The sequence below is a fragment of the Lolium rigidum genome, chromosome 7, assembly GCF_022539505.1.
Source record: "Lolium rigidum isolate FL_2022 chromosome 7, APGP_CSIRO_Lrig_0.1, whole genome shotgun sequence".
Lineage (NCBI taxonomy): Eukaryota > Viridiplantae > Streptophyta > Magnoliopsida > Poales > Poaceae > Lolium > Lolium rigidum.
This window is the reverse complement of record NC_061514.1, coordinates 65,962,586-65,976,191: the sequence shown is the minus strand read 5'-3', so window position 1 is coordinate 65,976,191 and position 13,606 is coordinate 65,962,586. Positions and strand designations below refer to the sequence as shown.

At 43.8% G+C, this 13,606-nt stretch overlaps 1 protein-coding gene across 1 annotated transcript; it reads right to left on the bottom strand.

Moving 5' to 3' along the window:
• Positions 1 to 1,156: 1,156 nt before the first annotated feature.
• Positions 1,157 to 4,756, bottom strand: LOC124679443 (cytochrome P450 87A3). Its single transcript, XM_047215199.1, has 8 exons — positions 4,124 to 4,756; positions 3,846 to 3,995; positions 3,364 to 3,615; positions 3,148 to 3,237; positions 2,564 to 2,642; positions 2,346 to 2,452; positions 1,349 to 1,479; positions 1,157 to 1,247 (listed from the first exon to the last, which is right to left on the bottom strand). Exons 1-8 carry the CDS (start codon positions 4,754 to 4,756, stop codon positions 1,157 to 1,159), a joined length of 1,533 nt encoding a protein of 510 aa, XP_047071155.1.
• Positions 4,757 to 13,606: the final 8,850 nt, after the last annotated feature.

The window sequence follows — 13,606 nt, the reverse complement described above, 5'->3', positions numbered from 1 at the left end:
AATCTGCATCGAAACAATTGCCTCACGTACACAAGAAATCACTCTCAGAGGTCAAACTGCATTGTACTACGTGCTATGCTATTTTCTACTTGCACGATTCAAACAAAAGCCTTCTGGAAGCGAAGGGTTTATCTGTCAACAGAAAGTTCAGCGATGCGTCGAGGTACACACTGAAAGACGGGTCACTCATTGCTCGGTCATACCGATGTGTGATTCAGACGCGTGAGCTGATCTATTGACCAGCAAAATCTCAACCCTGTGATTTTGTTCTTGTGGGTGAGATCTTGTCGACGGTATGTCCACAGAAAGTTTCTCTTGATGACATCTCTAGTATACACCCCAACTTGCACGACATCATTGTTTAGAAAGTCTCTGGAGTCTGGATGCTATCAGTATTAAATCGCCCAGTGCTATCTACGCCTTTATATACGCATATAGATATGGCCGAAGTTAAAGGAAAAAGGACAGAAAAGGGCAGACGACACCAACATGCTTCAAGGTTTTGAGTTGGAGAAGATCTCATTCAGAGATCAAGTTGGTTTTGTGGGTCTTTGGTTGCTCGCATACAACGGAAACTCGAGGCTGTTCTGTCAGATAACAGCTAGGACTGCCCCGTCATGCAGTCCAGTGCGATTCTCGCTGTGTCCACGGCCCATTTATTTTGAATCTGCAGAGAATTTCTGGCTCTGCATTATTAAGTTTGGCTGTTAACCTGCCATGCGACATATCGGCATTGTCTCAGTTACTGCTGCTTCGACACTGAAGGCTAGGCTGTTTTGGATCATTATTAGCTTCTCTGTCTGAGAACACCTGGAAGTTTCAGGCATGGCTCCACAAAACAATTTTATGTACATAGCTAATATGCTCTCTTTTCATTTGAGATGTATAGACTGATTTACAGGCAACACATGGGTAGATGACTAACCACATGGAAAACGAACAACCAAAGTACAAAAACCCATTCTGGATCCATGAGAGGTGGTACTCGGTAATTATGACTCTAGTTCTAACTAGGGATGTATATTCTATCACTAGACTAAGTATATATTTTTGTATCCTTTTCTGCTGTCCCTAAGAGAACCAAAAAATATGATCTTCGCAGATACAATCTTGTGCTCAGCTGCAATGACCAAACCGTCCACATGTCAAAAAAGCTTCAGCTCTTAGGGAAGAGTTGGATGTCAAAGCCATCCGGGAAGCCGAGGCCCGGGGTCCGGACTATATTTCCTCCTTTCACTGTGCTCCATCTGACATGACAAAGATGCAATTGTTCAGGATCTGGTCTGTTCACAGCATAAGGTAGGTAGAGAGATCTCTATATGTACTTAATTTACAGGTGATACCATACCTGTATTTCGTAACCAAATTGTGGATGAATGTTGCCATCAACACCTTGGTGAGATCAGTTCCTACGCAGAACCGAAGGCCGCCTCCGAATGCCATGAAATGCTTCGTTCCACCGGTGATTTCAGGCTTGCCCTGTTCAACAACGACCAAATCAGAACCATTGTTTCAATGTGGATTTCTCTTGCTAAGCTTGTAGCACAATGCATGGTAGAGATACTGTTGTACATAGGCAAGGCACCCTGTTTGCCCTATATTTCATTCTGTCTTACCGGGAAATTGTGAAATAGCATATGAGGTTCGTCTACCGGATCAATAAACTGTGGGGCTAGAACCCCGAACCCCAAACATGAAAATAAACAATGGCCACAAAATTATTATTATTTTCGATAAAAGGCGCTTTATTACTCAAAAGATTTAAGCGCAAAACCAGTTTGGTTTACTGCAAAGTCTGCAACTAACCAGCCACACACTGTGCATATTTTTCCTACTTGAACAGGTGAGTACTTGTTTAGTTACACCATGTAGACATATATGCATCTGGTACTTTGACCTCCCTGTTAAACTACTGGGCAAGGAAGTTTCGGCGATGGTCCGGTTTCACATCCTGCATGGGCACCAACCGAATTCGTTCTTGATCTCTCTAGCCAAGTTGGTACTCGGGATCAGAACCTTGATATCTTATACTACTACTAGTACCCCTGCTAATAATTGGAACTCTGCAGTTGATTAAATTACTATTTTTCCTTGCAATTTCTGTTTTAGACTCGAGAGCCGAATGTATGCGAGTTCGTTTGAGCAGATCTAGTCATGGCCCTTCCAAGTTCATAGGTAGCTTCAAACAATAGGCCAGGAACAAACTGAACGACCAGAGACTTGAAAGGCCAATTAACGTCATGGCAGGTAGAACCCTAACCTATCGTATCGTCGATGAGATACGCGTGTTCAACGTAAAAGAAGCAGGATACCATAGTTTCAGGGATCAAATCGAGACTACGAACCTGCCACCTCCATGGGTTGAACGCCAGTGGGTCTTCGTATATCTCAGGGTTCAAGTGCACTGCCGGTGGACACACCATGATGCCCCATCCTGCTGGAACTGTGTAGCCTGCGCCCAACACAAGGCAGAGTTAAGATTCTGTACAACTTGCTAACTTGGACCGTTTCTCAGAAGAGATGCCATGCATGTGCAGCGTGGAATTCGTGATCGTCATCGTACCTTTGATCTCAACGTCTTGCAAGGCCCTCCGGAAAATCCCCGGCACGATGTTTGCGAGCCTGACGATCTCCATAATGACCTTCAGAGAGGCAAAAAGAAGAAGCAGGGCGTCAGTTTTAGAAATTCAGAGTTCAGAAACCACATGATAACAGGCATCTACAGGAACACTACAGCATTTGCAACTGCATGTACAATTAGCGGCGGTAATGTTTTTTACTCCCCATTTTAGAAACTTTTTTTCCCAGTTCTGCTTATGGTGAAATTAATTAGGCTTGTTCTAGAAAGTCCCTGTACTAACTAAGATTATCTGTCAGCATCGAACACTGGGCCTTGGTTAAACAATTAGGGAACACAAACCCTGCACTTACAGAGTTGCAGCGCCTAGAGCGGTGTTGTGCTCCTCTAACTTGCAATTAGCCACTTGCATTGCCCGTTCAATCCCATTATTTGTCAAAATATGAATATGTGATTGTGGTGGCAATATCAAGCACTAGCAGCTGTACTATCTTAACAAGGCAACTTGCACAGTTGCACTAGCTAATTTTAAGCTAGGGTGTGCACGAATCCATGCTAGCTAGGCTCACCTGAGACGTGAATGTCATCGATTTGTACTCTGCCCATGTGATGGCGGCGTCCGGGTCCTCCCTGTTTCTGATAATGGCTTCGTGTTCCTCCTGCTCACGTAACAAGGTCAATTTATCCATCAGTTTTGCTTAAAAAATCTGTAAGTTACTTGGCGTGTCTCGTCAAGCGAAACAGTAACTGTCTGTAATAAACAGCGAAGCTGTGACAGCACTAACCGTTAGCGCGTCGACAACCTTGGGGTTCTCGGCGAGCAGCTTGACACCGAGGGTGAGTGCGAGCGCCGTTGTCTCGAAGCTGGCGAAGAGGAGCACGAACATGAGGTCCAGCGCGATGGTCTCCGTCAGAAGCGGCTTCTCCCTCCTGAGTTCCTGGATCACGTGGTCGAAGAAGTCCTCGCACTTCCTCTCAGGATCGGCCATCCTCTCCTTCATCATGCCCTTGAGAACCTTCATCGCATTCTTCCTCCCCTGGAAACATATTCCGTCAGGTTCAAGGAATGCATGTGCGCAATCAGGACAAGTACATTTGTGCGTGCTCATTAATTTAGTGGCTTGGCATGTGTACACTGTTCACTTCTGAAGCCGGTGCAGTTTGAAGTTATGTTTTTGTGCAGCAGTGCTACGATTGGTTCACAGCTGCAACTAGCTAGCCGCTGAGGTGAGTAGAGTCAGAGGGGAGCATGGGCAATTGGGTATACCTCCATGCATTCGTGGTAGGCGGTGCCGGGAATGTTGAGGGGGAACGATATTAAGCCGCGGATGAATGCCGTGAAGTTCAGCCTCAGGCTCTCCGACGACTCGGACGGCTCGTAGCTGATCAGCTTCTTGGCCGTAAGGTCAAATATCATCTGAAAAGAAGAAGACATAAAGGACCTGCATTAGTCATCTATATGCGCCTCGAGCGACCGCAATCAAATGAGTTGGCATCAGTAAGCAGCCGCGCGCGCATGGAGAATTGGAGACCGATCGATCTTACGGTGGAGAGTCCTTCTTTGATGTCGACGCTGGGCTGCGCCGCCCACGAGGCGAGGCTGCCACGGCAGGCGGCGTCGGTCTCGGCGAGGAGCACGGCCTTGAGGTTCTCCTGGCCGTAGAGGCGGAGCACCAGGGTCTTGAGGTACTTGTAGATGAAGCCGTGGAGGGAGCCGACGTTGTCGCGGCCGAAGATCTCGGTGAAGGTGTCCGGGTACCAGCTCTCGAACAGCTTGCCTTCATTCTGGAAGACGTAGTGGTTCACGTCCGGGTCCGCCGACACCACCATGGGCCGCCCAACGATGCTCGTCTTGAACATGCTCCCGTACCTCTTCACCCTGTCCCTGACGAAAGGGGAGAGGCCGCAGGTCGGGTTGGGCGCGAAGAACTGCAGCGTCTCGCCGATGAACGGGAGGCCCATGGATCCCGGCGGGAGCGTGCCGCTGGATTTGGGGTGGCGCCACCTGTACACCCAGTGGAGAAGGGCGAGAACGGCAGCCAATGCTGCACCCCAGAGGGATATATAGGCCATGGCAGCCATGGCCTGAAGAAAGATCGTGCTATAGATTCTTGGGGACAGTGGGATGGTGGCGGTGGTGATCAGGCCGAGAGAAGCTAGCTCAAGATATGGCTGCATGTGCGAAGCAAGGGAGCAGGAGGCTAGCAAAGAGGAGAGGGGTTATGTGTGGGTTTGTGGGGAGTATGAGCTGGGGGATTGCCTATATATAAGGTTGTAAAGGTACTGAATCACCATCCTTGAAGGCACCAAAAAAGAAGGCATGTCCTTAGATATGGGAGGGGATAATTATTGCATTCGTACCCTTTCATATTTTCATTTACATATCAGCCCCTATCACTTCACTAAAATTACTAAAATCAGGCTTGACTATGTGGAAAAGCAATGTTTTTTTTTTGATAAACAAGCCTTTATTCATTTTTTGCCACGCAAGCCCCAAGGCCGGTAACACTGTTTCCTGTTAACCGAAAATGCTTAATTGGATTGCCTTTACAAATCACAATAGACACCCGCCTCTGTAAACTAGATTGATGTCTGAAGGAAATATGCCCTAAAGGAAATAATAAAAATATTGTTTTTTTGTTTATTATTAATTTTTATTTCTTTATGCTACAACTGCTATGATTCTTAAATATGAGATTCGAATGAAAACTTAGAGAGATAAACACCAAGTTATTCCTAGTGCCGCCTCTAGGACTAGCGCATATGTTGTATGATGATTACGTTCTCATGATCATGACGCAGCAATAGTAATAAGGATGCCTATGGCAATGAGAGCACCTCGTTACAAAAACAAGAGTATTGAACCGATCCAATTTCCTGATATACTACGAGATCCGTTTCGTCACTTGTTAGTATTATTATCATAACATTGTTATCGTATAGTCACGTTCTTAGATCATGATAATATTGAGTCCCTTCACATCAGATTATATTGATGGCTATCAAACGTTATCCGTAACTAGGTGGCTATAAGAATATTCTTCATGTACTTTGGAAATGTATGGTACAGATTCGATAGTTTAAGAGCGAGATTTTCTCCTCCTGGCGATGGAGAGATATGATCCATGCCCTCTCATTATTACAATATCCATTATCACATGTCCAGACACATTGCGATTCGATCACAGGGATATCAAAATAAGAAAACGAGAAAAGAGAACAAGCTGGTAACGAGGACGAGTTGGTATTGTGATCAAGTCGTTGCTTTACAAGGATATCGAAATATCTCGCCTTGCGTTTTGTTAAAATTATCGTGAAGCAAAGGGAATTGTTTATAGAAATAAAAGGTTCGCTTTAAATATTCGTGTACGTGTGGGTATTAATATGGATGTCCAGATCCCGCTATTAATTATTGACCGCAAGGAGTTATGGGTCATGTCTACACATTACCGAACTTGCGAGGTCACATACTTAAGGATTATCAATTTTGAGTACTAGAATTGTTTGTAACATGAGAGAATTACACAGAAAAAGTTTTGAAAAGATTGAAAATGTTTCAGCGAATAAAAACCCGAAAAAGTTCTTGATAGGCTCCATGAGCTGCGTACCTGGATAATCCACGGTAGTGGCAGCCCCATGGGATGGGGAGGACGACTCACCATGCTTAGGTGACTTGTTGTAAAGGCTAGTAACCCCTTATCCTCGATGCACATGCTAACCCCTCTCTTCGATGGACCTGGTAACCCCCTCGTTGATATGCATGGGATTAAAGAGTGTTAAACCCCTCTTTGATGTGCCTATATATGTGGAGGGAAGAGGCAACCATTTTACACACTTGTGAGCTGCAAGGCTGCCCCTCTGTCTCTCATTCTCACTGTTCCACAATTAGTCTCGGTGGTTCTTCGTTCTGGGTGTCGAAACGATGTGGCATTGGTGACCCCTCTCTACTGTAGATTGGGATCCAGAAGGACCCATGTGTAATTTTGTTTTTCATCTGGACCTTCTTGTAAGAACGGGGTTTTAATATCATCTTCCTTTTCCCGCAAAAAAAAAGAACAAGTTTGACATGAAGCTTGAGATTAAGGTCACAAATGGATCTGGTCCGCTTGCGTCGGGATATCAGGTTGGAGTTTCGCTTCCCGCCTGCCTGCGCGGACACAAACGAACTGACGCAGTCCGGTTAGATTGTACTGCTGGAGATCCTCTAATATCCTCGGAAAAGAGGGAGATGGTGAGACATGTAGCCTACATGATATGTGCAAAGTACATTGTACTCCGTAACCTATCTTGCGCTTGTTACACGTGGCGTCTACGAAATAGAGTTCTAATTTTTGCGATCCGTGGCCTACTAGCCTATCACAACATAAGTGGTTGAATATTCACCGTCACGCCAAGCTGTGAAGGGTACTTGGCATGAGCTCAACTTTCTCGAGCTGAACAGAACATCTCTTTCTTTTCTTGGCTGTACAAATAAGTGTCTTAGTCTAAGCTAGCTGTTACTTTAGGCTTCATTAGTGCTAGTATACTATTAGACTAGCTAGCGGCCGGGGCATACACTATGTGGATTACCTATGAAATTATATATCCAGATTGCTAGCCTGAATCCAGCCCAGAAGAACAGAATATATCAGATCAATTTCCTGGAAAGATCAGTAGAAGCGGTCCCGATCGAGCACTGCATTCCACGCGTAAATTCGTCAGATGTGCCAAATAGATTCGACATGGCTGGTGGTGTTCTGTGGTGTTGTCTATCCGTCCACAGTATCTTATACAAGAATTTTCCGTTTGATGCCTTGTTAACCAAAGTACCTACACGAAAAGGCAACCACAAGGAAAAGGCCACAACAATCGTCTAAACTTTTTTGCAGAATGTGCTCAAGTTCAGTAAGGAAAATAGCCAGAATCCAGACAGTGTTTTTATGTCCTTCCTTGATCTCTTGCTGGAACAAGCACAGAAAAATGGAAATTTCGTTTTTTCCCCTGCTATTTTTCTAATCTCTTTTTATGTCGCAGGGCATGCATGCACCTTGCAACATGCGTACGTGTTCCTGGACGCTTATGGGTACAGATCATTCCGTCCGTATGTGTACGAAACAGCGTGGGACGCGCACGTACAACACAAGTGGCCCCATACCGTACCGTGAGTAACATGACAAACAGCGAAACACAAGAAATGGGCTTCTCCACTGGTTTATTTAGTAATCAATCGTGAAGAATGAGATCCAAATCATGGAGTGGAGCGGAGCTGCAGTAGACTTGTACATCTGGATTGGAGAAGCATCGAAATTATAAATCTTATTATCTGGGTGGCAATTCAACGCAGTCTCTTGGAGGTTGTGTGCTTGTGTGCGTTCATAGGGGTGAGTGTGTGCGCGTATGTATGAGCGTCTTTAATTGTACCGTGTTTCACAAAAAAATAATCTCTCGTTCACGTCTTTTGCGGCTTCTCAAGCTGCAACCACAGAGAGTGATGTTTTGACATATGAGAGCATATATGCTTTCTTTATTTTGAAAGATATTTTAGACATATTTTGGAATGATAAAAACTTCATATAAAATTGTGCATTTACGCGCTAGCAAAGTCGTTTCATGAAAAATCAACTTGTCGTATGGTATGTGTAAAAAAGATAAAATTCGATGCTAAAAAAGAGTTTTTACAATATAATATTTCTTTTTTTACATAGATCGCAAAAATATCATTTTTTCACGAAACTTGACGAACACACATATATTGTGGAGATGCACATGTAAATTTTTGTATCAACGTTTTTTAACACCTCAAATTATTATTTTTCGTAGAGAGAGCATATGCATCCGGGAGCCAAATTGAGTTTCCGAAAATTACATCGCTATTGTTTACACAATGAAGGAAGGCGAGATGCTACTCGCTGAATAATAATAAATCAGCAAGCAGTATTTTATCCATAATTTTGCGGCAAGATATAAGAAAAATGAATCTTTGTATATCTGACATTGTTCGAACCACGGGTCAGACTAGATTATTTTTCTAATATCTTTTCACATAATTATTGGGCGGTGTGAAAAACAGGACACCTGGTGGCAACCCTAGTCGTCGCCTCCCTACCTCCCTCTTCCCATCCCCCTCCCCGCCCCCGTCGGTGCGTTGGTGCATGTAAAATGCATACATGAACTTTATCTTTTATTAGCATTAATTCTCACATATTTGCAATATATATGATGATAATACCAATGTTTTACATTGATTTATGGGGATTTACCAATGATTCCCTTTATTTGATTTATAACTCTGTAGAACATGAATTTTCTATTTGTCTATTTTTCACTTTTAGAGACCTATATGAAGTCAAATTGAGCTAGGATTTCAAGATGGTCATTTTTTCCATCGGGAGAAGCAACATGGGCCTTTGAAGCACACTTGGAGGGGCCTGAGGTGATGGGTTCGTTGCATGGAAAACAAAAAAATTCTACCGCAAAGACGAATAAATCCAAAATCTAATCTATGAAAAAGCCAAGATCTAATCTACCAAGATCGAAGCAACGAGATCTATGTGAGACTAACCCTCGAAGATTCCAAAGCCTACGAGATTAGATCTCGTTGTTGATGTAGTCGATCATCCAGTGCGGAAATCCGGCAGCACTTCCGTACTCGGTCGTGCGTACGATGTCGATGAAGCCCGTCCTCTCCCCGTTCCAGCGGGCAGCGGAGGTGTGGTAGATCCCCTCGGAATCCCAGCAGCACGACGGCGTGGTGGTGGAGGTGGAGGAGAAATTCCTGCAGGGCTTCGCCAAGCCTGCGCAGTAAGGAGAAGGGAGAGAGGGGCGGCTAGGGCTTGGGGGGATGATGTGCTGCGCCCCAGCCCTCCCCTCCCTCATATATAGGCGTGGGGGCTGCCTTGGCCCCTCCTCCAAGCCCTTGGGTCGGCCAAAACAAGGGGGCAACATTCCCCCCAAGTTAAGTCTCTATTTTCAAGGGATTTGATCTTATCCACTTGATCCAGCCGCATGGGCCTTGGGGGGCTGGTGAGCCTGGCCCATGTGGGCCTATGTGACCCCCTCCGGTCCATGTTGGTCGTCCGGGATAGGTGGGTGTAACAACCCAAAAATTTCAAAACAAACAAATTGATTTTTCCCTAGTTCCAAATTTTGGAACCAACAAAAACTTTTATTAAAATAAGATTGATACATTTAGATCTTGTTTAAATCTTGTGTTTTGCCATGATGAGTGTTATTATGCTTATGTGCTAAACCCTAAAACCCTAAAGTGATCAAGTGAAGATCACCAACCCAATAAAATCAAAGAGAAAGAAATCAAATAAGAAACACCTTAAACCCTAATCTTCTCCAGAAACCCATTTGGGTTCTTTTTTGAGAAACCCAAAATAAAATAAAAGACATATGGTGGCATATAGCCCTAATAGGTAAATCTTGTAACCCTACCTTTTTATTTATGCTAAATGGTGGTGAACCATGGTGAACCCCACTAAACCCTAAACCTCCCCCCTCTCTTCACCACCCTAGCTAAATTAAAATAAAAGGAGATTAAATAAGAAAGATGCATATGTGCCTATGGCTATTTTTATAAAACTTTACCCTAAGCTTTTCTACTTTGCTTAGAGGTTTGGAAAATCTTCATATACCTTACCTAGTACTTATCAAACCAAATCCAAGTGGTTTCCAAAGAAAATAAAAAGAAACTAAATATGCCATAGAGGCATATGAGAGTAAAATAGCAAATTTGTGAATTTAAGAATCTTGACCCTAGGACTTGTGGTGAATGGTTGGATCACTTCCATATAACCTTTCAACACTTAACAACATCAAATGGGCCAAGAACACTCAAAGCAAAAATCAAATGCCATATATGCATAGAGGCATATGAGACACATAGCCATTTCACCAATGTTTGCCTTATGACATTAAACCTTGACCAAATGATGGAAAACCATCTCTCAACCTATTATGACCCTAAATTGACCCTAACCCATGCCCAAGTAAAGCAAGATCAACAACTTACAAAAATAATAAAATTTGAACCTCACCTCTTATGTGTTATGGCCAATTTTGCAAATCTTTGATCAAGACCCTTTGGAATGGATTCAATGGTTTGAAAATGATTCTAAACTAATAAGAATCACATTAGAGTCAACCAAAGTCAATTCAAAAATAGAGAAATCACATAGTGAGAAAATCCCCAAAATTCACTCACATACACTTAGCCCAATTTGCAAATCTTCAACCAAGGCCACCATGGCTTGATCTCTTGCTTGTAGAATACTTATATATGATAAACAAACACATTTGCATCAAAGAAACAAGAATCAAATCAAAGAAAAAATCAAAACTCACATACATGTGATAATGGTCATATAACCCATTTATAACATCTTCCCTACTTTACACCCCTGAATTTGACTTTTCTTCAACCAAACTTGGTCAACTCTGACCATGTCATCCAAGACCATGTCAAGGTCAACAACTTTCATGTTGACCACCACACCTCATGTTGACCAGGTTGACCAGTATAGTGTTGCCAAGTGGAGACTTTGAATTAAAGAGAAGATGAGCCACTTTTTGAATTCTTGCAAACCTTCACCAAAATGACCACCACCACCACCAATCTATTTCAAATAATATATGAATAAGATCCACCAAGGGAATTTCCAAAATTTGAAACTTTTTCTCTTTCGGCCATATCAGCAAACACCTTGTGGGCAGCACATAGAATTGAGCCCATACTGAAATTTGGTTTGGACTTGGTCCAACCCTGGCCCTTCCCTGCTGCTCTGTAACACCAATACCTCTCTGGACACCATCCAAGCCACTTGCCTGCCCTTGCCTTGGTCACCATGACCAAAAACTAGACCATGCCGGCCCCCCTTGTCACCTCACCATGCTCACCCCTCTCCTCTCCCATCCAGGCCACATCAACATGTCACCTAGCTTCCCCTGACCCTCCTGATGTTGACCCTGCACGCCCCTGACCAAGACGACGTCGGCATTGACCGGCCCGAGCCGTGCCCAGACGCGCCCGAAGAACGTCCACGCGCGCCAGGACGCGCACGCTGGCCACCCTGGACGCGACAGGACGCCGCTGGCCCCCGTCGTTGCTGACCTCCTCCCGTCCTCTCCCTCTCTCCTACGCACTCACCTGGTCACCTGCTTCCTCCTGGACAACTCCACTGGCCCGCGGGAACCCTGTGCATGACGCCATGATCGACGACCACCCGCCACCGCCGCGCAGTGCGAGGACGATGACGAGCGCCATCGGCCCTCGTTTTCACCACCGTCACGCTCTACAGCCTGCGCTATGACGTCGCCCGCACGAGAGCATCACCACCCGTACCCTCGCGACCCCTTACCGTCGTCACCATGATCGACCGAACCATGCCGCTGCGCCTCCCTCGCCCGCTATAAAGAGGGCATCCCACGGACGATTACTCCACACCATCTCGCTCCCCTACCTCTCCTTGCTCTCCTCGCACCTTTTCCCTCGCACATTAGCCACCACGCCGCCCCAATTTCACACCGCAGCTCGCCGGAGACGCGAAGACGAAGCCGTCGAATTCATCCACCTCAGGAGCCGCCGCGGCCCTCCCTCGACTCGCCGTCGTCGACCAGTTCGTTTGCCCGCCTCGCTGACCTCGCTGGACGCCGGTAAGCAGCCCATCGCCACCCTCCTGGCCGCCGGTAGGGTTAGCCCTCGCCGGAGCTCGTCGACGAAGGGGACAAACCCTGGCCGTCCGATCTCTTTTAATCCCACGGTCCACAACACACCATACCGGTTCGGTGTTTTAAAAGAAACTGACAGTGGACCCCACTGTCAGGCGGCCCGCTCACCTCGCCAGCGTAGCTGGGCCGGCCCAATTAAGTTCCCGCCCCCGTTTAAATTTCAAAATGGTTTAAATCTTTTTCTTTTATTTTACAATCTGATGCTAGATTCAAAATTTAATAGATCCAAATATACTGAGCCAAATTCAGCAAACTTTATATATTTAAGAAAGCTCATGAAAGGTCCCAGTCAACCACACTGGATTCAAATCAAAATATGTTGTAGAATTTGAATAGTAAAATTTACAAAGCAGTAACTTTTCAAACTTCAAACAATTCTTAAAAATCAACCATAAACTATTTTGAGGTGGTTCCACCTCTCAAAAATCACAATTGAGGTTGTCTAATTTATTATGCAATAAAATACTATAGTTGTTTCATATGATCATGGGCTAAACTCAAAAAATGGCTATCTGGCCATTTCTAGCTCATTAAAACTATTTCAAAAATAGTATTTAAATTGTATGAGGTGTAGCACCTCATTTAAATCATTAATCCAAGTGATTCAATGAGAGTTGATGACACATGTATTAATGAACCATATGTTCTTATTTGAAAATATTAAATCTTTCATAGTAGTATTTAAATTGTTCAAAACTACTTATTAAATCATATGAGATGCGTTGGTCTCATTTAAATCTTTGTCTCAAGTAATTCTACATGAGGTAGAGACCATGGTCTATTAACTCTCATAGGGAATTATTTGATGATATTAAATCATTACTATGTTGGTATTAAATTGTATGAGGTGTTCACCTCATTTAAATCATTTTCTCAAATGATAAGTATGAAGAGGTTGACTTTGGTCAACCTAGGTCATATATTATTCATAAGAGAAATTAAATCTTAATAAGATAATGAGAGGAAATTATTTCTCTAAGTAATTAAAAGTAACCCCTTATGTAGTATGAGAGGAAATTATTTTTCCTAAATAAGAAAACAACACCTTTAACCACTTAATAGTAATGAGTGATGCTAGTTTACTTGTGTAAATTATATGAAGTGTTTCACTTCCTTTAAATCTTGTCCCAAGTATTTTCATATGAAGTTTGAACCCCTGGTCAAATACTCTCACATGAAATAATTGGAGATATTAAATCATAATAGGCCTTATTAAATGGTATGAGGTATCCCTACCTCATTTAAATCATTTTCTCAAATGATGATGATGAATGGTTGACTTAGGTCAACATAAATTCATATGTGATGGTTTGAGAA